At 39.1% G+C, this 25781-nt stretch overlaps 1 protein-coding gene across 23 annotated transcripts in view; it reads left to right on the top strand.

The window, feature by feature from the left end:
• The window catches only part of PARD3 (par-3 family cell polarity regulator), a 724129-nt gene that overhangs the window by 524659 nt on the left and 173689 nt on the right, over positions 1-25781 (top strand). For 22 of the 23 annotated variants that reach the window (XR_002828697.1, XM_023752233.1, XM_023752234.1 and 19 more), the window contains one exon: positions 4597-4839. Coding sequence is in view for 22 of the 23 variants with exons in the window: in XM_023752233.1 (XP_023608001.1) it covers positions 4597-4839 (243 nt within the window). In the remaining variant the exon portion in view is untranslated. Of the gene's footprint in view, positions 1-4596; positions 4840-22360; positions 22469-25781 lie in introns of those variants that run through there. The other variant, XM_014453971.2, reaches the window with a different exon arrangement.

The following is a 25781-nucleotide window of genomic DNA, read 5'->3' as shown; positions in this document are numbered from 1 at the left end:
TCCCGTAACGTTATGAGATGGTTCCGGATCGTTGGGTTAGAGTGTAGAAAGTAAATTTATTGTCAAATGGGAGTTCCATTTCCAGTTTTTTGAGGAAACTCCATACTGTCTTCCATAGTGGCTGCACCAGTCTGCATTCCCACCAGCAGTGCACAAGGGTTCCTTTTTCTCCACATCCTCTCCAGCACTTGTCATTTGTTGATTTGTTGATGATAGCCATTCTGACAGGTGTGAGATGGTACCTCATTGTTGTTTTGATTTGCATCTCTCGGATGATTAGTGACTTTGAGCATGTTTTCATATGTCTCTTGGCTTTCTGAATGTCCTCTTTTGAAAGGTGTCTATTTAGATCCTTTGCCCATTTTTTGATTGGATTGTTTATCTTCTTTTTGTTAAGTTGTATGAGTTCCTTATAAATTTTGGAGATTAGGCCCTTATCAGATATGATGTTGGCAAATATGTTTTCCCACGCAGTGGGGTTTTCTTGTTGTTTTGTTGATGGTTTCTTTTGCTGTGCAGAAGCTTTTTATTTTGATGTAGTCCCATTTGTTCATTTTCTCTTTAGTTTCAACTGCCCTAGGAGCTGTATCAGTGAAGAAATTGCTTTGGCATATGTCTGAGATTTTGTTGCCTTTGGATTCTTCTAGAATTTTTATGGTTTCCTGTTGTACATTTAAGTCCTTTATCCATTTTGAGTTTATTCTTGTGTATGATGTAAGTTGGTGGTCTAGCTCGGCTCCCCCACCTTGCCGACGCAGCAACAGGAAGCAGAGAGAGATAACTCTGTGTGGAGACGGGTTTTATAGGGGGGTTGGAGTAAGGGGAGGAGAAAGGACTGTGCTCTGCCGATTGGCCAGGCACAAGTCGGTTTCTTGTTCCTGGGTGTGGCTAGCAGAGGCTTAGACTTCCGGGAAGAAGCTCCTTGCCAAGCACGTGGCCAAGGTAAGATGGAGCACTTACCCTGGGGCAAGATGGAGGGCCTAGCCCTTACCCTGGGGCAAGATGGAGGGCCTAGCCCTCGCCCTTTCAGGTAACGGTTTTCTTTTCTCTTGCTGCCTTTAAGATTCTCTCTTTGTCTTTAATTTTTGGCATCTTAATTATGATGTGTCTGGGCATGGGTCTGTTTGGGGTTCTCTGTGCCTCCTGAACTTGTGTGACTTTTTTCTTTACCAGGTTAGGGAAGCTTTCTGCCATTATTTCTTCAAACATGTTCTCTATTCCTTTCTCCCTTTCTACCTCTTCTGACCCACTGCTATTCTAATATTGTTATGTTTCATGTTGTTCCACAGCTCCCTTCAGCTGTCTTCCTGTTTTTTAAAATTATTTCTTCTTTTTGGTTCTCTGATTGAGTGATATTTTCAACTCTGTGTTCTAATTCACTGAGTCTATGCTCAGTTTCCCCTAATTTGTTGTGTATTCCTCCCAATGTGTTCTTTATTTGTGTTATGTCATTTTTTATCTCAGACTGTTCTTTTTCATAGTTACTATATCTTTTTTCATACTGTTGAGCATTTTTACTATCATTACTCTGAACTCTGTTTCAGATAAATTTCTTATCTCTGCTTCATTTATCTCTTTTTCTGGAGAGGTCTCTAGTTCTTTCACTTGGGGGTCATTTCTTTGTCTCCTTATTTTGGTTGTCTTTTTGGGTTTGTGACTATGTTTTACGTCAGTGATGGCGAACCTTTTGAGCTCGGCGTGTCAGCATTTTGAAAAATCCTAACTTAACTCTGGTGCCATGTCACATATAGAAATTTTTTGATATTTGCAACCATAGTAAAACAAAGACTTATATTTTTGATATTTATTTTATATATTTAAATGCCATTTAACAAAGAAAAATCAACCAAAAAAATGAGTTCGCGTGTCATAGGTTCGCCATCACTGTTTTAGGTACATCCTCTACACCTCTCAATCTCTAGTGCAGGACAGTGTTAAAGACTGTTTCTGACTAATTAGATCAGGCAAAGACTCAAAACCTCCAGAGACTGCCTCTGTTTACAGACTAATAGGATCCTGACTTGAATTCCCCTAGGCAATCATCCTAGAGTTTTTTCAACAGGGTGACACAGTTGCTTCTGACTGGAGGATAATTGTTATTTTTAATCTCTTAAGTAGCCTCAGGGCAAGGTGTTTTCCAATAGGGTGTGTCAACTGTCTTCCCTCAGCAAGGCAAATGTCTATGTGGGAAAGATGTCCTCCACTGCATGAGGGAATGACTCAGCCCAGGAAACTTGGTGTGTCTGCCTTCTGAGCTCTATTCCCGGAGTCCCAGTTCTGGGTTCTGCTGTCACAGCTCCAGTTCACTTTACCCTCCCTCTGTCAGAGCACAAGGTGGGTGGCTCCACAGGGCATTTTTGTGCGTTGGCTCTTCAAGAGGGTGCCTGAACTTTCAGCTGCCACTCCCTGGCAGACAGCATTCTGCTGCTTTTCGCAGCTAGATGTTATGTGGGTACCCTCCTCAGATTTGGTGCTCTGCTGGGAAGCCCAGCTTGGGTATTAGATCCCAGAGTTCTCAGTGGCACCCCCCCCACACACACACACAGCTGAGATATCTCTCTGGGACTTCACTTGCTGTCTGTGGGCACCCAGCCAGCCCTTTTGCACCCCTGCCCCTCCTACCAGTCTCTATGCAGTCTCCATTTTCAGACCTCAGGTATCAGGGTTCTCTCCTGTGATTTCCTTTTATCTTTTATGTACTGTCTTTATCTCATGTTTATATCTTTTCTGTATTATTTTGAATATATATTTATGTGTCATTTATGCAAGCAGTGGTTTATTTCAAATATGAAAGAAGTAAATAATTTTGCAATAAAACATTAAACTCAGTCTAAAATATTGTTTTATTAAATGAGATAATTTTAAAATATATTTTTACATTTGTATTTTCCCCATTAAACATTATCAAAAATATTTTTGCAGCAAAAATAATGAAAAATTATCAAAATTCTATTTTTAGCTAAGTAAGATTGACTTAGAATAACTTATATCAATATCTCCTTAGTTGAAGAGAACTTTATACCAAGTAGCTTAATAAAATCTTAGGAAATATTTCAATTCATTCTAAATGGAAGTAGTTATTTAAGGTCACTTTCTTAGTTATAACACAGCCAAATTTTATTGATCTTTTGCTCCTAATAATCATGTTGTAGATTCATGTTTAAGCTCCTATCACTATATTGAATGTGTATGATATATTTATAATGAGTAAGACATATACATTATTGTGCTCAGACATAAATGTATGCATATATATATATACATATATGTGTGTGTGTGTGTGTGTGTGTGTGTGTATATATAAATATATATATATATATATATATATATATATATCCTATATAATAAAAGGCTAATATACAAATCAACCGAACAGTGGAACAACCAGTTGCTATGACATGCACTGACCACCAGGGGGCAGATGCTCAACTCAGGAGCTCCTCCTGTGGGAGCATCACTCAGCCAGAAGCTGGGCTCACAGCTGGCGAACACAGCAGCATGGCGGGAGCCTCTCCCACCTCCACAGCAGCACTGAGGAACCCTCGGGGGTATGTCCGACTGCCGGCTTAGGCCTGCTCCCTGACAGTCGGACATCCCCCAAGGGGTTCCCCGGACTGTGAGAGAGCACAGGCCAGTCTGAGGGACCCGCACCCCAGTGCACAAATATTATGCACTGGGCCCCTAGTGTGTGTGTGTGTGTGTGTGTGTGTGTGTGTGTGTGTGTACTAGAGACCCAGTGCATGGAGGGGGGGGTCCCTCAGCCTGGCCTGCCCCATCTCACAGTCCGGTAGCCCTTAGGGGCGGGAGGCGACCCGGCGATCAGGGGAAGGCAACACCCCCATCACACCTCTGCTGCTGCCACTGCTGGCAGTGCAAGCCTTGGCCGACCCTGGTTACCTGAGCCTCGGGCGGCCCTGGGAAGCTGGGCAGCCGCCATCCAAGGCTTGCCTGTGCCTTGGGCCTGTCCTGGGCAGCTGGGCAGCCTCCATCCGAGGCTTGCCTGCGCCTCAGGCTGGCCCTGGGCGGCTGGGGGGCTAAGGTCGGGTATGGCCACACCGTGTGCCTGCCACCCACCCAGGTGGTGCTGAAAGGACGGGGGGACTCTGGCAGGGCTGAGGGGCCTGGGCACCAGCATCTTGTGGCCTTGGGCACCACCATCTTTGTGACAGAGTGACGGTCAATTTTCATATTCCCTCTTTATTAGATAGGATAGTTTGTGTTTGTGGCGGGGGCAGTAACTTTTTAAGAATCACTTCTTGCCTTACAGAAGTTCATGAGGAAAACCTAATTAGATGCCTAAAACTCTCTGTTCTTTGTGGATTTTTAAATCTACTTAATAAGGGACGATTTAAATTAAGGTGTACATCATGACTATACAGTACTCACATTAACAAAAGCTATCTAACATTATTATTTTTGAGCATCCATGACATTACCTTGATAGTCTGAAATGAATATAACACTGTTTATACCATAAATTTTCATATACTGCATGAAATAAAATGTATTTTACAACATAGTTTGATGACTGTTTCTATATGCAGGTCTTAGAGAAGACATAGCTTTTCTTATGTCAACTTTGCTCTAATTTTACAGGATTCAAGCCAAAACTCGAGAATTTAGAGAACGACAAGCTCGGGAACGTGACTATGCTGAAATTCAAGATTTTCATCGGACACTTGGCTGTGATGATGAGTTGATGTATGGGGGAATTTCTTCCTATGAGGGTTCCATGGCTCTCAATGCCAGACCCCAAAGCCCAAGAGAAGGACATATGATGGATGCTTTGTATGCCCAAGTAAAGAAGTCACGGAATTCCAAACCTTCACCTGTAGACAGGTAGGTTCTATGAGCAATCAGGATATTGCTTTTAAATCAATTTGATACAGTTTTTGACAAGGGAGTAGATTGCTCATCAGTCCCTAAACTAGGACTGCCTTTTATTAATGTCCTTAAAAAAGCTGTTGTGTCTGAAAGTATTTTTATACAAATTGAAGCCTAGTGGAAAGAGTAGCAGAGATTTTGATAGCTTTCTAATAATGCCAACATATTTCATCTTGTTCTTAAAATGGCTTTAGACCAGAGAACTAACCTTTAGTTTATAACTCAAATAAAAAGCAAACTTGAAATGATGGCTCTTGTACTAAAGCTGTATTTGCCTTTATTATTAGGAGAGCCTCTAGTTGTGGTAATTAAATAGATGGTGACTGACATGACTTGTTCTAATTATGATTTGTTTAGAAGGGCCACATTTTTTGGTGACATGATTTTATATGATGAAAGAATTAGTGAATGAGGTGTACAGTATAGCCAATTTTCAACTTGTTTGTTAATAGCCACAGATGCATGTCTGTTTATTTATCAGTGTAGCTCAAAGTAGTATAATGCTGACTACATGTTAATGGCTATATACTTATTTCAGATTTTATCTGAAACAGTTTAAACACAGATCTTTTTAAATCCCTTCATTTATATATTAAACACCCTTCAGTTATATATTCAAACACCATATAAAGTTTAGTTCACAAAGAAAATAATCTTAATTTCTTTTTCATTATGCATATGCATGTTATTGTCATAAATAATGTGCTAATCCCATCACATCTTATAATGGTTTTATTTTATTTTTCCTTTTTTTATTACACTTATTGAGGTGACATTGGTTAATATGATCATATAGATTTCAGGTATGGGTTTCTGTGTTACAAGATCTGTATATTGCTCTATGTGCCTACCACCCAAAGTCAAATCTTCTCCTATCACTATATATTGGGACCTCCTATCCCCTTCACTCTGGCAACCACCACACTGCTGTTTGTTTTCATGAGTTTCAGTTTTATATCCCACATGAGTGAAATCATGTGGTTCTTAGCTTTTTATGACTGATTTCACTTAGCATAATATTCTCAGGGTCCATCCATGTTGTTGCAAATGGCGCCATTTCATCTTTTCTTATGGCTGACTAGTATTCCCTTGCGTATATGTACCACATCTTCTCTGTCACAGGACACTTTGGTTGTTCCCATGTCTTAACCTCCGTGAATAATGCTACAATGAACATAGGGGTATATCTTTTCACATTCATGTTTTTGAGTTTTTTGGGTATATACCCAGGAGAGGAATTACTGGATTGTATGATAGCTCTATTCTTAATTTTTTGAGGAATCACCAGACTGCTTTCCATAGTGGTTGCACCAATCTACATTCCCACCAGCAGTGAATGAGGGTTCCCCTTTTTCCACAACCTCTCCAACACTAGTTATTGCGTATTTTGTTGATAATGGCCACTCTAACAAATGTGAGGTGGTATCTCATTGTAGTGTTGATTTGCATTTTCCTAATTACCAGTGAGGTTGAACATCTTTTCATATATCTACCAGAAGCCCAACACACGAAAATTCGTGCAAGAATAGGCCTTCCTTCCCCTGGCTGCGGGCACCACCTTCGCTCTGGCTGGAGCCACCTTCTGTCTTCACGCGCTGCCCAGAGGCCCAGAGCAGCCGGGGCAAGGTGGAATGCCTGCATTGTCACCATAGCAACGATGCAAGCATCCCGACCCGGCTGCCACCATCTTTGTTGCGTCAATTTGCATATTCCCTCCTTATTGACTGTGGGTGTCACCATCTTTGTTGTGAAGTGATGGTCAATTTGCATATTCCATCCTTATTAGATAGGATTGGCTGTTCTTGTGTCTTCTTGGGAGAGGTGTATTTTCAGGTCCTCTGCCCACTTTTTGATTTGGTTTTTTGTTTGGTGTTGAGTTTTATGAGTTCTTTAGATATTTTGGAAATTAAACCTTTGTTGGAGTTTCTGTTTGCAAATATCATCTCCCATCTGGTTGGCTGACTCTTTGTTTTGTTCTCAGTTTCTTTTGCTGTGCAGAAGCTTTTTAGTTTGATATAGTCCCATTCATTTAATTTTGCTTTTACTTCCCTTGCCTTTGAGGTCAAATTCATAAAATGTTCTCTATTACCTGGTGCATAAGTTTGGTACCTATATTTTCTTCTATGTAACTTATTGTTTCCTGTCTTATAGTTAGATCTTTGATCCATTTTGAATTAATTTTTGAACATGGGGACAAACTGTAATTCAGTTTCATTCATTTGTATGTAGCTTTCCAGTTTTCCCAGCACCATTTATTGAAGAGACTATCTTTACTCCTTTATATATTTCTGGCTCCTTTGTTGAAAATTATTTGTCCATATACATTTGGTTCTATTCTGTTCCATTGCTCTGTGTGTCTGTTTCTCTGCCAATAACATGCTGTTTTGATTATTGTAGCTCTGTAGTATAATTTGAAGTCAGGTAGTATGATACCTCCACCTTCATTCTTTTTTTCTCAGGATTTCTTTGGCTATTTGGGTTTTTTTATGGTTCCAACAAATCTGGTTATTTCTCTTTTTATTTCTTTTAAACATGACATTGGGATTTTGATGGGGATTGCATTAAATCTGTATTTTGCTTTGGGTAATATGGCCTTTTTAACTGTGTTGATTCTTCCAATCCATGAACACAGGATATTTTTCCATTTTGTTGTGTCTTTTTCAATCTCTTAGTAATGCTTTGTAATTTTCAGTATATGGGTCTTTCATGTTCTTTGTTAAGTTTACTCCTAGGTATTTTATTATTTTCGTTGCAATTGCAAAAGGAATTTTTCCCCCTTCTTTTTCTAAAGTTTTGTTGTTACTATACAGAAAGGCAGTACATTGATTCTGTAACTTGCAACTTTACTGTACTTGTTTATTATTTCTAATAGTTGTGTTTTATTGGTGAGTTTTGGAGTTTTCTATATACAGAATCACATCATCTGCAAAAAGTGACAGTTTTACTTCTTCCTTCCCTATTTGCATGCCTTTTATTTTTTTCTCTTGCCTTATTGCTCTGGCTAGGACTTCCAGAACTATGTTGAATAAGAGTGGTGAGAGTGGACATCCTTATCTTGTTCCTGATCTAAGAGGAAAGCTTTCAGTTTTTCACCATTGTATATAATATTAGCTGAGGGTTTATGGCCTTTATTATGTTGAGGTACTTTCCTTCTATTCCTATTTTACTGAGTGTTTGAATCATAAATGGATGTTTTATCTTATTAGATGCTTTTTCTTCATCTATTGATAAGATCATATTATTTTTATCCTTTCTTTTGTTAATGTGGTATGTTATATTAATTAATTTGCATATGTTGAACCATTCTTTTGCCCCTGGAATGAACCCCACTTGATCATGATGTATTATTTTTTGGATGTACTGTTGTATTTGATTTGCTAGTATTTTGTTTAGGATTTCTTTCATCTGTAGTCATCAGAGATATTGGTCTGTAGTTTTCATTTTTTTATGTTACCCTTGCCAGGTTTTGGTATCAGGGTTACATTGGCCGCATAAAATGTGTTAGAAAGTATTGCCTCTTGTTCAACTTTTTGGAAGAGTTTGAGAAAGATAGGTTTCAAATCTTTTTTGAACATTTGGTAGAATTCACTGGTGAAGCCATCTGTTCCTGAACTTTTATTTTTTGGGAGGTTTTTGATGGTTGTTTCAATTTCCTCACTGCTGATCGGTCTATTTAGATTTTCCAATTTTTCATGATTTAGTCTAGGAAGGTTATATATTTCTAAAAGTTACCCATTTCTTCTAGGTTATTGAATTTGGTGACATATAGTCTTTCATAATATTTTAGTATGATCCTTTGTATGTCTGTGGTGACTTCTCTCTCATTTCTGATTTTGTTTATATGGGACTTTACACATTTTTTTCTTAGTCTAGCCGGGGTTTGTCAATTTTAATAATATTTTTCAAAGAACCAGATCTTTGTTTTATTAATATTTTGTATAGTCTTTTTGTTCTCTATTTCATTCAATTCTGCTGTAATTTTTATTATTTCCTTTCTTCTGCTGACTTCGGGATGTTTTCTTTTTCTAGTTCTTTAAGATGTAATGGTAAGTTATTTACTTGGAATTCTCTTGTTTCTTGAGATTGCCTGTAATAAATTTCCCTCTTGTTACTGCTTTTGCTTATAATGGTTTTATATCATCGTTGATCTATATGGAAGCTGGGCTTTGAACAAGTTTCATTTAAAACTAGCGCTTCTGAAGCTTTAGCATGCATCAGAATCACCTGAACACAGATTGATTAACCCTCCCCCAGATTTTGATACAGTGGGTCTGGAGTGGAGCCTACAATTTGCATTTCTAATAAGTTTCCATGTCTCACACTGGTACAGTTGGTCTACAATACCCCTGTAAGACGACACATGTACTGCAATTATATCATCTATAGCATCTATGTGTTATTTAGCTGCTGCATTTTGCAAGGAGTCTGTTTTATTTATTTACTGCCAGCTATTTTTTCCAAGAAAAACAATTTTAAATATAATAATATTATATATAATAAACATTAATATTTCAAGAAAAATAATTTAAATATAATAATGTTACCAAACTGTACTAACATAGTATAATATTACAAAAGTTGTAGGAAATATTAAAAATCTACAAATACAGGATTACTTGTATTATTTTCTAAAATATTTTTTTTTCCTGTGGCTCCATTTTTGTTCATCAGTTTATGTTATTCATTATATTCCACAAATGAGTGACATCATGTGATATATATCTTTCTCCAACTGGCTAATTTCGCTTAGCATAATACTTTCCATGTCTATCCATGCAGTTGAATATGGTAAGAGTTCTTTCTTATTTACAGCAGTGTAATATTCCATTGTGTAGATGTACCACAGTTTTCTAATCCACTCATATGCTGATGGGCACTTAGGCTGTTTGCAAATCTTAGCCATTGTAAATTGTGCTGCTATGAACATAGGGGTGCATATATCCTTTCTGATTGGTGTTTCTGTTTTCTTGGGATACATTCCTAGAAGTGGTATTACTAGTGGTATTATGGCAGTTCCATTTTTAATTTTTTGAGGAAACGCCATACTGTTTTCCACAGTGGCTGCACCAGTCTGCATTCCCACCAGCAGTGCACGAGGGTTCCTTATTCTCTGCATCCTCGTCAGCACTTGTTTATTGATTTGTTGATGATAGCCATTCTGACAGGTGTGAGATGGTATCTCATTGCTGTTTTGATTTGCATCTCTCAGATGATTAGTGACTTTGAGCATGTTTTCATATGTCTCTTGGCCTTCTGTATGTCCTCTTTCGAAAAGATTCTATTTAGGTCCTTTGCCCATTTTCTGATTGAATTGTTTGTCTTCCTTTTGTTAGGTTGTATGAGTTCCCTGTAAATTTTGGAGATTAAACCCTTATTGGGGATGACATTGGCAAATATGTTCTCCCTTGCAGTGGGCTTTCCTGTTGTTTTGTTGATGGTTTCTTTTGCTGTGCAGAAGCTTTTTATTTTGATGTAGTCCCATTTGTTTATTTTCTCCTTAGTTTCCATTATCCTAGGAGTTGTATCAGTAAAGATATTGCTATGACATATGTCTGCTGTTTTGCTGCCTATGGCTTCTTCTAAGATATTTATGCTTTCCTGTCTTACATTTCAGTCCTTTATCCATTTTGAGTTTATTTTTGTGTATGGTGTAAGTTGGTGGTCTAGTTTCATTTTTTTGCATGTATCTGTCCAATTTTCCCAACACCATTTATTTAAGTGACTGTCTTAACTCCATTGTATGCTCTTGCCTCCTTTGTCAAATATTAATTGAGTATAATGGCTTGGGTCGACTTCTAAGTTGTCTGTTCTGTTCCATTGGTCTATATGTATGTTCTTGTGCCAGTACCAGGCAGTTTTGAAAGCAGTGGCTTTTTAATATAGCTTGATATCTGGTATTGTGATCCCTCCAACTTTGTTCTTTTTTTCTCAGGACTGCTGCAGCTATTTGGGTTTTTTGAAATTCCAGATGAATTTTTGGAGAGTTTGTTCTAGGTCTGTGAAATACTCTGTTGGTATTTTAATGGGGATTGCATTGAATCTATAGATTGCTTTGGGTAATATGGACATTTTAATAATGTTGATTCTATCAATCCATGAACACGCTATATTCTTTCATTTGTTTATGTCTTCCTCTATCTATTTTTTCAACATCATGTAGTTTTCCTAGTACAGGTCTTTTACCTCCTTAGTTAAGTTTATTCCAGGTATCTTAATTTTTTTGGTGCAATGGTAAATAGGATTGTTTTTTTACTTTCTTTTTCTGTGAGTTCAATATCTTACCTAATAATATACAAACATGTAAATTAACCATCCCTCCGCTACACTCACCAGCCAATCAGGAGAGTGTGCAAATTAACCCAACAAAGATGGCGGTTAATTTGCACACATAAGGGTGAAGCAGCGGAGCGAAGACTGAAGGCTCCGCCCGGAGCCGCGAAGACTGAAGGCTCTGTCTGGAGCCGCGAAGACTGAAGGCTCTGGCTGGAGCGAAGGCCTGGGTCCCGGGTGCTGGAGGAAAACCGGTGCTGGCAGCCAGGGGAAGGGAAGGCCTATTGCATGAATCTCTTCGTGCAATGGGCCTCTAGTCCTATATAATAAAAGCCTCATATACTAAGTGTCCAGTCGTCCAGTCATCCATTCAACCAATCAAAGCATAATATGCTAATGATATGCTAAGGCTGCTCAACTGCTTGCTATGACATGCACTGACCACCAGGGGGCAGACAGTCAACCAGTCACTATGATGTGCACTGACCACCAGGGGGCAGACACTCCAACTGGTAGGTTAGCTTACTACTAGAATCCGGCCGATCAGGACTGAGCGAGATGGGCCAGACATGCCCTGGAGCCCTCCAGTGATCCCTCCCCAGCTGGCCAACCTCTTGCATCCCTCCCTGGCCCCAGTTGTGCACTGGTGTGGTCCCTCGGCATGGCCTGCTCCCTCTCACAATCAGGGACCCCTCGGGGGATGTCAGAGAGCCAGTTTCAACCCAATCCCGTAGGCCAGGCTGAGGGACCTCACTGGTGCATGAATTTGTGCACCAGGCCCCTAGTTGGTGTATAAAAAAGGTGTAAATTTCTGGATGTTAATTTTGTATCCTGCTACATTGCCAAATTCATTTATTACATCTGGTAGTTTTTTGATGGAGTCTTTAGGGTTTTCGATGTACAATATCATGTCACTTTTACTTTTTCTTTTCCAATTTGGATGTCTTTTATTTTTTCTTCTTGTCTGATCGCTATGGCTAGCACTTCCAGTACTATGTTGAACAGGAGTGGTGAAAGTGGGCATCCTGTCTTGTTTCTGTTCTTAGGGGACTTAGGGAAAATGGTTTTAGTTTTTGCCCATTGAGTATAATGCTGGCTGTATGTCATTTATGTCCTTCATCATGTTGAGATATGCTCCCTCTATTCCCACTTTGCTGAGAGTTTTTATCAAAATTGGGTGTTGGATTTTGTTGAAATTTTTCTCTGCATCTATTGATATGATCATGTGATTTTTGTCTTTCAATTTGTTTATGTTATGTATCACATTTATTAATTTGCAAATATTGTACCAGCCTTGCATCCCTGGAATAAATCCCACTTGATCATGGTGTATGATCTTTTTAATGTATTGCTGGATATGATTTGCTAATATTTTGTTGAGGATTTTGGCATCTATGTTTACCAGAGATATTGGCCTATAATTCTCTTTCTTTTTAGTGTCTTTATCTGGTTTTGGAATGAGGATAATGCTGGCCTCATAAAAAAAGTTTGGAAGTGTCCTGCCTCTTGGATTTTCTGAAATAGTTTGAGGAGTATAGGTATTAGTTCTTCTTTGAATGTTTGGTAAAACTCCTTCCTTCTACTTACTCTGGACTTTTTATTGTTGTTGTTCTCTTTCTAGTTCTTTAATTTGTAGGATTAAATAGTTTATTGCTGATTTTTTTTTTGTTTTTTGAGGAATGCCTGTAGTGCTAATAACTTCTCTCTCAGGACTGCTTTTGCTGTGTCCCAGAGATTTTGGGTTGTTCTGTGTTCATTTTCATTTGTTTCCAGGAAGTTTTTTATTTATTTCTTGATCTCATTGCTAACCCATTCATCCTATCTAATAAAGAGGGATTATGCTAATTGACCCTCACACTGTCACAAAGATGGTGGCGCCCACAGCCAATAAGGAGGGAATATGCAAATTGACCGTTCCACCCTCAAAGATGGCAGTTCCCACAGCCAATAAAGAGGGAATATGCTAATTGACTGCCACAACCTCAAAGATGGCAATGCCCACAGCCAATAAGGAGGGAATATGCTAATTGACTGCCACATCCTCAAAGATGGTGGCAGCCACAGCCAGAATATGGCTGGCAGGGGAGGGCAGTTGGGGGCAACCAGGCCTTCAGGGGAAGGTAGTTGGGGGGCAACCAGGCCTTCAGGGGAGGGTAGTTGGGGGACCAGGCCTGCATGGGAGGGCCATTGGGGGCAACCAGGCCTTCAGGGGAGGGCAGTTAGGGGTGATCGGGCCGGCAGGGGAGCAGTTAGGCGTCAGTCATGCTGGCAGGGGAGTGGTTAGGGGTGATCAGGCTGGCAGGCAGGAGCAGTTAGGGGCAATCAGGCAGGCAGGCGAGTGGTTGGGATTGTACAGTTCTATGCATTTGTCCCCCGCAAAGGGTATTTGGTCTAGAGAATTTCTTTTATTTTTAAAAAACACACACATTTTTTTCATTTTATTTTTTTCCATCACTATTCATTCCCTCTATACTCTTTCCACCTCCACCCACCCTGCCTCTCCCTCCTGCAATCATATCCTAGAGCATTTCTAAGACATTTCCAACTCAAGGAAGAGATAATTTTTTTTTAAAAAGGATCAGAGAAATGTACATTTAGGTTTGTTTGTTTGTTTGCAGAGAGTAAGATGCCATTGAATGGTTATATTTCTAATCCAAAAAGTGGGGACTTAGTGCATCTGTGAAATACTTCTTCACCAACTGGGAATTTAATATAAATTTGACTTAGAAATAATGGCATCACCTCTGTTGTCTTTTTCTGTCAGAGAGAAAACTGTAGAAAAGTGTTTCTTAGATGTGAGTAGTGTAGAGACTCTTAAAAGGAAAGTCTTTCGATACTGCCATATAGAATTCAATTTTTTGATTAAAATGTTACTTAAATGTATAAAAATAAAATAGGACTAAACTCATTCTGCTTACAGCCATTATACAACTGTAAAACCAAACATCTTTACAAGTTAAATATAAACAAAACAGCAAAACCATTACATCCAAATGAGCGACATTAATTTAATATGGTCAATAATGTGCGTTTTTTTAATCTAAACTCTTTCACAAATCATAAATATGGTGGCTGCTGTGTGGCAGGTTCCTTTGAGATTATTTTCCTGAATCTACAAACCAGGGGCTGCCTCTACTTTTCTTAGTCCGGTCTTGCAGTTCTTTTGCAGGTCTGTATGTGGTGATCTTCGACCTGTGTATGCTTCATCAATGCATCGTTTATGCAGCAAGTCCAACTTGCTTCTATTTTCATTAAAAGACGTGGAAGTGAATAGATAGTGAAAGTAACATTTCTTGATGCCTCATATTTGTAAACTCAAATGGAGACAGTGAAATAACATACCAATAAGATCACCTAGAATATGCTTCTGTTAACTCTTTAAAAAATAATTATTTAAATGGAAAATAAAACTGAAAGGTCCTCAGGGAGTATAGCTTATATGAAGAATACACATGACAAAGAAATTCCTATCAATTAACTAAATTTCACCCAAATTTGCAATTGGTGTCTGATGAACTTTATAATTCAAATTTTTTTATTTTATGGGAGTCTAGGCAGTCAGTTGACAATCTGAAGCATAGCCTGAATTTGTTCTGAGATTTTCCTTGTTCGGTGAGAAAGCAGTATTCTGAATTTCATTGCTTAATCAATTTGATTGATCTTATAGTCAGGAATGTGGACCTGGTAGCCCCACGTGGAAATAGCCAGGGATAATGTATTAAATACTGTGAATTTAATGTTGAAATAGGACATTCTCTTGATTTCATGTGTTATTTATAAAATACTTTTTATAGGAAAGCTCCATACTATGTCTAGAAATATTTTCATGCCTGTTTAATCTGATTGACTCATGAGCTATTAACTGACTGTATGCTTTGGTCACAGTGTCACTGTTGCCAGTATTTTGTATTTTTCATGCCCTTGGTAACATTTTGATTTTTCAAGAGAAGCTGACCCTACCCTTCTGTAGTATATGAATAACAAGGCTGAAACTCACAGAATTGTTGGTGTACTTATTTTTTATCTTGCTCATAACCAGAGACCTCAAAGATTTAGCTATTGTAAATAATTCATAATTCTGTATTTCTTTGGCAAGAGTGCATTTTCTATTTGGTTTTTGTGTCTTCAGCTGGTGAGAATGCAGTCTGATACGGTACTCTCTCTTTTCCCCTCTTTCTCTTCCACTGTGGAAGACACTTCTAGTTGCCTGTCTTATACCTCTTCTCTTTTCTTCCTTACTTAATAGAATCCTAATTTTGTTCAGGCCGGCAATGTGCCCAGCTAAAAATTTCAATATCCCAGGCTCCCCTGTAGTAAGAGGTGACCATGTGACTAATGAGTTAGAAGTGGGTTTAGGATGGGACTTCCTGCAAAGCTAGTTTTTTCCTGATTAAAGTGGCTCCGATTCAGCTTTTTCCCTTTGCCATTTTCCCTTCTCCCTTCCTGGAATTTTGATGGGTGCTCCAAGGTGGAGTTCACATGAAGGCCACATGGAGCAAGAAATAAACAGCCTCATCTATTCCTGGCAGGTGCAGCCTCTATTCCTTATTATCTTTGGAACTGAGCCTCTTACTTTTTTTAAAGTATGTCTTTATTGATTTCAGAGACAGGAGGGGAGAAGGAGAGACAGAAACATCAATGAGAGAGAAACATGATATCCCCAACTGGGTATCAAGCCCACAACCCAGGCATGTGCCCTGACTGGGAATCAAACTGGCAACCTCCTGGCTCATGGGATGATGCTCAACTAACTGAGCCACACCTGCCGGATATGAGCCCCTTACTTTTTAAATCACCCTCCATTAGCTTTCTGTTTCATGGAGCCACAACCAATCTGAGTGCAGTGAATCATGCACATAGGAGCTCAAAGGAAATTATCATTTTTAGATAAAAAAAATTGTCTACATATTGGAGAACTATGCCCTGGTCAAAACATCTCCACAGTATTTTGTAAAATCAAATAATGGTCAGAACTCTCCATTGCTGCTCAATTTTCGTTTTTTGTTTAGCTTTTACTTAAAGAAGTGTTATAAATCAGGTTTGCTAGCATAGATCCTTAACTCTGATATACTACTATCTGCAGGCAACTCCTCCCGCTAGCAACAATTCTGCTCTAAAGTAGGAGACAGCTGAGTGTGAAGTACAAGAGCATAAACTATGGAGCCACACTGCCTGCATTTGATTCTGGGCTTTTCCACCATCAGCTGTGTGAACTCTATGCTTTATTTTCCTCATCTGCAAAATGGGATAATAACTGACTCAGGCCTCTCGAGCTTAGGGAGGACTGAGTGTGTTAGCACGCATAAAGCATTTAGCATAGTACCTTGTCCACAGTAAGCACTGTTGAAGTGTTTGATGTTGCTATTGTTAGGAAACAGGCATTTGGTCTCAGGAAAGCACTGCATTCTTACCTGGATGCAGAAACAAGCAAGGAATAAAACAAATGAATAAAAATAGGTTTTATTCCTTATACTTTACAAAGTTTGGGGATGCAACTCAGTGGATACCTCTTCAGTCATTAAATAGCTTGATCTCTAAGTGTTCTCCATAAATCACATCATATCATGAACAGTTTTCTCTTTAACTTAGGAGTTACTGAGTTCAGTAGAACAAATGCCTTGGCAGTATAAATGTTTGGAATAAAAGTGCTGCAAATGGCTTATCTGAGAGTGACTAAGGGGATAGTGGTGTAAAAACATGATCTCAATCAATTTCCATCTGTCCTTTGACAATTTGGAAGTCTCCATTTTGTACTTTTATGGAATTATTTGAAGTTCTTCATATTCTACTTTCATAAAATTCTTGCTGATTCCAAGCTTGTAATGCTCAATGGAGATATGGAGGCTTAAACAGCTCAAACCTTGTCTAAAATGTTGATATTCCTATTTATATCATTATCTCTAGGCAGGGCAGGCAGGCAGGAATCTTGATTTTTAAAAATTAAGTATATTTGGATAATATTGGTTAATATTATATAAGTTTCAGGTGTACAACTCTATCACACAACATCCACTCCACTGTGTCTCCCATCACTTAAAATCTAATAACCTTCCATATGTTTGACCCCTTTTACCCTCTTTGTCCTGTCCCTACCCTCTGGTAACCATCCTTCTGCCATTCTGTTGTCTGTGTCTATGAGTTTGTTTGTTCATTTGTTGCTTTTTGTCTTATATCCCACATAAGTGAAATCATATAGTTCTTGTCCTTTTCTATCTGACTTATTTCACTTAACATGACACTCTCAGGATCCATTCATGTTGTCACAAATAGCAGTATTTCATCTTTTTTTGGCTGGGTAGTATTCCTTGTATATATGTACCATATCTTTATCCAATTATCCATCAAAGGATACTTCAGTTATTTTCATGTTTTGGTTATTGTGAATAATGCTGAATGAACATAGGGATACATATTTTCTTTATGAATAAGTATTTTCAAATTTTGCGGGTAACCATAAGAGGGATTGCTGGGCCCTATGATATCTCTTTTTCTTTTTTTGAGGAGCTTCTATACTGTTTTCCATAGTGACTGCATCAATTTATATTCCTCTCCAATGCTTGTTATTTCTTGTTTTATTGATAATAGCCATTGTAACAGATGTTAGGTGGTATCTCATTGAAGTTTTGATTAGGGTTTCCCATAGAACTAGTGATGTTAAACATCTTTTCATTTATCTGCTGGCTGTCTGTATGTCTTCCTTGGAAAAGTCTCTATTCAGGTCCTCTGCCCATTTTTAAAATTGGATTGTTTGTGTTCTTGTTGTTGTTGCATTGTATTTGTTCTTTATATATTCTGGATATTAGCCCCTTATCAGAGGTATCGTTTGCATATATCTTTTTCCATTTAGTTAGTTGCTTTTTTTAAATCCCCACAAAAGATATGCTCTCATTGATATGAGGGAGGGAAGGAGGAAGAGAGAGAGAGAGAGAGAGAGAGAGAGAGAGAGAGAGAGAGAGAGAGAAACATCGATCAATTGCCTCCCAAACATGCCCCAACTAAGAATCAAACCCAAAACCTTTCGATGCATGGGACTGCACTCCAACCAACTGAGCCACACTGGCCAGGGCTGCTTTTTTGTTTTGTTGATGTTTCGTTTGCTGTGCAGATGCTTTTTAGTTTGATGTAGTTCCATTCATTTATTTTTCTTTTACATCCATTGCCTTTGGCGTCAAGTTAACAAAAACCCCTCTGAGACCAAAGTTCATAAGTTTAGTGCCTATATTTCCTTTTATGTATTTAATTGTTTCAGGTCTTATGTTCAAGTCTTTTATCCATTTTGAGTTAATTAGTGTGTATGGTGTCAGATAGTAGTCTAGTTTCATTCTTTTGCTTTGACTTTCCAGTTTTCCCAGCACCATTTATTCAAGAGGCTTTCTTGCCTCCATTGTTTTCTTTGCCTCCTTTGTCAAAAATCAGTTACCTATATATGTGTAGGTTTATTTCTGGGCTCAGATTCTACCAAACATTAAAAATGTAATACCTATCCATCTCAAATTTTTCCAAAATATTAAAGAGGAGGCAATACTTCTAATTAATTTTACAAGGCCAACGTTACCCTGATACTAAAACCTGGCAAGGACAACACAAAGAAAGAAAATTATAGGCCAGTATCTCTGATGAATACAGATGCAAAATCCTAAACAAAGTACTGGCAAAATCAAATACAACAATAAATTAAAAAGATAATAATACATCACTATCTAGGGGGATCCATGCCAGGGATGAAAAGATGGTTCAGCATACAAAAATTAATCAATGTATACCCCACATTAACAAAATAAAAGATAAAAATTATATGATTTATATCAATAGATACAAAAGGGCATTTGACAACATCCATTTGTCATTAAAACATTTAATAAAATGGGGATAAAAGGAAAGTACCTCAATGTAATAAAGGCCATCTATAACAAACTCTCTGCCAATATCATACTCAGTGGTGAAAAAAATTAAAGCTTTTCCTCTCAGGAATAAGACAAGGATGTCCATTCTCACTACTGTTGTTCAACATAGTACTAGAAGTCCTAGCCAGGGCAGTCAAGAAAAATAAATAAAAAGTATCCATGTAGGGAATGAAGAAGTAAAACTCACTTTTTACAGATAACATGATTGTATATATAGAAAACCCTAAATACTCCACTAAAGAACTATTAGAAACAATAAACAAATATAGTAAAGTTGCAGGATACAAAATCAGTTTATAAAAATCCATTGTGTTTCCATGTACTAAAAATGAAATACCAGAAAAAGAACTGAAGAAAATGATCCCATTTACAATTGCAACAAAAAGGATAAAACACCTAGGCATAAACTTAACAAAGGAAGTGAGACCTGTATACTGAAAACTATAAGACATTGCAGAAAGAAATTGAAGACACAAAGAAATGGAAATATATTCTATGCTCATGGATTAGAAGAAAAAACATTGTTAACATGGCCATATCTATAAAGCAATATACAGATTTAATGCAATCCCTGTCAAAATCCTAATGGCATTTTCCACAGAAGTAGAACAAAAACAACAAAAAATCCTCAAATTTGTATGGAACCACAGAAGACCCTAAATAGCCAAAGCAATCCTGAGGAAAAAGAACAAAGATGGAGGTAACACATTCCCTGACTTCACACTATATTACAAAACTATTATAAAACTATAATAGTTTTATAACCAAAACTATTGCCTTGGCGGGAATCATGATCTTAAGAACTGTCACAGACAGTGTTCCAAAATAGTGACTTTTCAAATTTTAGCACATATACAAAGGACCTGGATGACGTGCTTTGCACAGATGCAGTTTTGTTGACCTCCTCTCAGAAGAAGTATTCTGATTCAGTAGATCTGGTTGGGGGCTAAGAACCCACCTTTTCTTTTCTTTTTTTTAATTTATTTATTTTTGGTGCCTGTGACCGGAATCAAACCTGGGACCCTTGAGTTCACAGGCCAACGCTCTATCCACTGAGCCAAACCAGTCAGGGCATTCTTCTTTTCCTTTTTTTTATTGTTTAAAGTATTACATATGCCCCCCCACCATTGACCCCCGCCCATCCACTCCCACCCCCGAGGGGAAGCCCCCACTGCTGCCCCAGTGGCTGTGTCCATTGGTTATGCTAATATACATGCATACAAGTCCTTTGGTTGCTCTCTAACTCCTCTCCCCTCCCCTGCCATTTGTCTCTGGATCTATTTCTGTTCATCAGTTTATGTTGATCATTATATCCCACATATGAGTGAGATCATGTGATATTTATCTTTCTCCCACTGACTTATTTCGCTTAGCATAATGCTCTCCAGTTCCATCCATGCTGTTGCAAATGGTAAAAGTTCCTTTTTTTTTTATAGCGGCATAGTATTCCATTGTGTAGATCTTCCACAGTTTTTTAATCCATTCATCTGCTGATGGGCACTTAGGCTGTTTCCAAATCTTAGCTATGGTAAATTGTGCTGCTATGAATGTAGGGGTGCATATATCCTTTTTGATTGGTGTTTCTGGTTTCTTGGGATATAGTCCTAGAAGTGGGATTACTGGGTAAAATGGGAGTTCCATTTTTAATTTTTTGAGGAAACGCCATACTGTTTTCCATAGTTGCTGCACCAGTCTGCATTCCCACCAGCAGTGCACAAGGGTTCCTTTTTCTCTGCATCCTGGCCAGCACTTGTCTTTTCTTGATTTGTTGATGATAGCCATTCTGACAGGTGTGAGATGGTACCTCATTGCTGTTTTGATTTGCATCTCTCAGATGATTAGTGACTTTGAGCATGTTTTCATATGTCTCTCAGCTTTCTGTATGTCCTCTTTAGAAAAGTGTCTATTTAGGTCCTTTGCCCATTTTTTTATTGGATTGTTTTCTCTTCTTTTTGTTAAGTTGTATGCGTTCCCTATAACTTTTGGAGATTAAACCCTGATCGTAGATAACATTGGCAAATATGTTCTCCCATGCAGTGAGCTTTCTTGTTGTTTTATTGATGGTTTCTTTTGCTGTGCAGAAGCTTTTAATTTTGATGTAGTCCCATTTGTTTATTTTCTCTTTAGTCTCCATTCCCTAGGTGCTGTGTCTGTAAAGATATTGCTACGGCATATGTATGCTATTTTGCTGCCTATGGAGTCTTGTAGGATTTTTATGGTTTCCTGTCTTACATTTAGGTCTTTTAGCCATTTTGAGTTTGTTTTTGTGTATGGTGTAAGTTGGTGATCTAGTTTCATTTTTTTGCATGTATCTGACCAAATTTTCCAACACCATTTATTGAAGAGACTATCTTCACTCCATTGTATGCTCTTTCCTCCTTTATCAAATATTAATTGAGCATAATGGCTTGGGTTGATTTCTGGGTTCTCTGTACTATTCCATTGGTCTATATGTATGTTCTTGTGCCAGTACCAGGCAGTTTTGAGAACTGTGGCTTGGTAATATAGCTTCATATCTGGTATTGTAATCCCTCCAACTTTGTTCTTCTTTCTCAGGATTGCTGCGGATATTTGGGGTCTTTTTTTATTCTATATGAATTTTTGGAGTGTTTGTTCTAGGTCTTTGAAATATGCTATTGGTATTTTAGTGGGGATTGCATTGAATCTGTAGATTGCTTTAGGTAATATGGACATTTTAATGATGTTGATTCTACCAATCCATGAACATGGTATGTTCTTCCACTTGTTTATGTCCCATAGATTTTGGATTGTTGTGATTTCATTGTCTTTTTTTACCAGGATGTTTTTTACTTTGATTTCTTTTGTAACCCAGTCATTGTTTAATAGCATGCTATTCATCCTCCAAGTGTTTGATTTTTTTCATTGTATTTACTGTAGTTGATTTCTAATTTTATGCCATTGTGATCTGAGAAGATACTTGATATAATTTCTATCTTCTTGAATTGGAAGAGACTTTGCCTGTATTCCAATATGTGGTCTATCTTTGAAAATGACCCATGTGCACTTGAGAAGAATGTATATTCTGTGGCTTTGGGGTGAAATGTTCTGAAGATGTCAATTAATTCCATCTGATCTAGTGAGTCAATTTAGGATTGATGTTTCTTTGCTGATTTTTTGTTTAGAGGATTTATCCAGTGGTGTTAGTGGTGTATTAAAGTCCCCTACTATGACTGTATTGCTGTCGATATCTCCCTTGATATCATCCAGAAGTTTTTTTTATGTATTTGGATGCTCTTATATTGAGTGCATATATGTTTACCAGAGTTATATCTTCTTGTTAGAACCCACCTTTTCAACAAGCTCCTCAACTGACCGTGATACTGCCAGCCCATACACCCTTTGAAAAGCACTGCTCTTGGGCTAATGAAAAAACAAATTGGGACTCCAATGTAAGTTAGTTTATTAAGGTCTCTTAATAGTGAAGCTGTTAAATCCTATATAATAAAAGTCTAATATGCAAATTTGTCCCCTCGACTGGGGAGTTCGACCGGGAGTTTGACTCGCTTTGCTATGACATGTGCTGACCACCAGGAGGTGGCGCAAATTATGCCAGGCGTCCGCGATGTGGAGCTGCCAGCAGGGGGCAGTGAAAGCGCTCCGGGTCTTAATGGGCCCCGATGAAAGCAGGACTGCAGCAGAATGGTGGAGCAGGTGAGTGGGCAGTCCCAGCCCAAGGCTGGTACGAATGGGGCCCCATTCCCCCACAGATAGCGCCCAGCAGCTGCGAAGGGGGACAGGGCCACCGCCCAGCTCCCAAGTGCTGAGGGAGCCGCGTGGGGGCACAATGACTCAGCGGGGGGGGGGGGGGGGCACGTGAGAGTCTGGGGACCCAGGTGCTGTCCAGGGCCCAGAGGTCAGCTGGGACCTGTCCTTCCATGCCAGATGCTCGCATTTCGATTGCCAGCCAGGCCTAAGAACTGCACCCATGCACAAATTTTGTGCACCGGGCCTCTAGTAAATTATAATTTTTATATTGGACACAGCTTTATCTTGGCATTAATAAATTTCCATTGTTCACCTATGACTTAATAATCATTTATTTAAAAGATCAGCCTGTCGTAATATTTGTAAACATTATTGAGTATTTCCTTTTTTAAATTAATTAATTTATTTTTAATCCTCACCTGAGGATATTGATTTTTTAGAGAGAGTAGAAGGGAGGGAGGAGGGGGAGAGAGAGAGAGTGAAACATCAACATGAGAGAGACACATGGATTGGTTGCCTCCTGCTTGTGTTCTGACTGGGATCGAACCTGCAACCGAAGTATGTGCCCTTGACTGGAAATCGAATCCACAACTCTTCAGTCTGTGGGCCAATGCTTTAATCACTGAACAAAACTAGTCAGGGCTATTGAGTATTTCTTGACACCAAAAAATTTCTTTTCATATGAGTTATACAATTTCAATTAAAAATTTTAGTATGCTTTGAATTCTAACAAAGAAATGATGAAATAAATTTTGGTTAATAATGCTTTTTTTTTTTTTACTTGAGGATACCATGTAATTCATATTTTTATATCCAGATACCAGAGTGTGTAGTTAAAAACCTCACAGAAAGACAGCTCTAGTAGACATTTGCTAACTGTCACTATACAATCGTATGCCACCAAGAGTGCATTGTCCTCACATATAATTGAAATAGGTACTGTGCTGCTATAAATCTAAAGAGCAGGAAAATAGTAGGCTACACTCCCCCTGCTTGTTGAGGGCACCTTAATGGAAACGTAAATACCATAATCATATGCTTTTTACATGTCTTTTTACCACTAAAGAGAAAAATGATGATTTTAAATGAAAAGACCTTTGTGAACTTGTTTTTCCATCATTAAAACTGGAATCCAGCTGTGTCAAAAGGAATTCTGCCAAACACAGAACAAAATTACTTTCCTTAGATACAGACAGCTATTAAATGCGTGCTCTTTTAAAAATGTTGGGTCATATAACAAAGTTGTATTTGCTATTCAAAAAGTCAAATACTACTTTATTTACTTATATTTACTTGGTATTATTTATCTCTGCTTTTCTTGAAATGTAAGAAAGTAATTCTCAATGTAGTCAATCTCATTGTTCCATGAGGTTTGCATGTTGGAGCTATTGCCATTGCTAATCAACGTGCTCTACCTTGGCCCCTCTCCAGATCCTTAGCTGTCCATTTCTTAACGTGGCCAGCTCCATTCACCTCAGCAAATGTTCCAAACTTTGTTGTTCCCTTCAATATACGTTGCATCTTCACACCTACCAACCACCTACATCTGCACCTGGGCTACATCTTTTCCTGCTTCAGAACCAGCTCTGTGAACACTGCCAGATTTCAGCCCTATTCCTGCCTCTCAGCCCTTCCTTCAGCCTGGGCCTCTCTGCTGACACTTCCACATAGCTGGTAAACATGCTAATGTCTTTATCATGTTAAGAAAATCCTTTTTTATCCTCTATTTTCCTCCAATTTTTCCTCTTCACTTATAATCCAAACTTCTTGAAAGATTAATCTAGATTTGATATTGACTGCTGCATCTTCTTTCCCACATCTTGTTTACTCTGGTAGGCAGAAGAATAGTTCCCCAGAGATGCCCACACCTTTATCCCTGGAATTGTGAATGTGTTACTTTGTATAGCAAAAAGGACATTGCAGATCTGATTAAGTTAAAGATCTTAAAATGGGGAGATTTTCCTGGAATATCCAGATGGGACCATTGGAATCTTTGTAAGTGAATAAGGGGCCAGGAGAGTCAAAGTCAGAGAGGGTTTGGAGATGCGAGGTAGCTGCTAGCTTTGAGACAAGGATGCAAGTGGATTCTAGAAATTGGAAAAGGCCTGGCTCCCCAGAGCCTGCAGAAGGAACTCAGCCCTGCCCACACTTTGATTGGTCCCAGAGAAACCCATTTTAGACTTCAATCTCCAGAACTATCCTATATAATAAAAGGCTAATATGCAAATAGACTGAACGGTGGAACAACCAAACAACCAGTTGCTATGACATGTGCTGACCACCAGGGGGTGCGTGCAGAACATGGCGGGCGTCAGCAGCAGGTGGCAGAGCACGGAACATGGTGAGCATCGGCTGTGGCGGAATGATAGAGCAGATGAGCAGGGGCGCCAGACGAAGGCAAAGGCGCCAGTGTCATTGGGCCAAGCTCTGGTGGTTACTGAAAATTTTTTGCTCTCATGTACCATGGTTCCGCCAGCACTCACACCTGCTGCCGGTGCCGGCCCCACTCCAACCGGCTGCCAGTGCCAGAGCTGCCGCTCACACTCACTGCCAGTGCCCGGCGCTGGCCCCGATTGCTCAGAGCCAACAGCGGGTGCGAGCGGCAGCTGCTGGAACCAATTGCCCCTCAGGGCTTCTCCAACCCCCCTTTTCCTGAGAAGTGATCGGGGCCTGCAGCCACCTCTCACACCTGCAGCTGGTGCTGGAGCCACTGCTAGCACCCAGTGCTGGTACCGGCCCCAATCACTCCACGCTGTCAGCGGGTGTGAGCGGGACAGGCGCTGTCAGCATGTGGGAGCAGTGGCAGGAGCTGGGCAGCAGGCAGACAGGGGACCAGTGGCCATGGGGGAGGGGCTGGCGGGGGCATGGAGGATGGGCCAAGACCCGCCCTGTGCTCACCGCAGCCTCATGGCCCACAGTTCCTTTCAAGGTGCATGAATTCATGCACCGGGCCCCTTGTAATATAATAAATGTGTATTATCATAAGGCACTAGTTTG

The sequence above is a fragment of the Myotis lucifugus genome, unplaced genomic scaffold (assembly GCF_000147115.1).
Source record: "Myotis lucifugus unplaced genomic scaffold, Myoluc2.0 scaffold_29, whole genome shotgun sequence".
Taxonomy (NCBI): Eukaryota; Metazoa; Chordata; class Mammalia; order Chiroptera; family Vespertilionidae; genus Myotis; species Myotis lucifugus.
The sequence above is the reverse complement of the archived record's forward strand: the minus strand, read 5'-3'. Positions and strand labels throughout refer to the sequence as shown.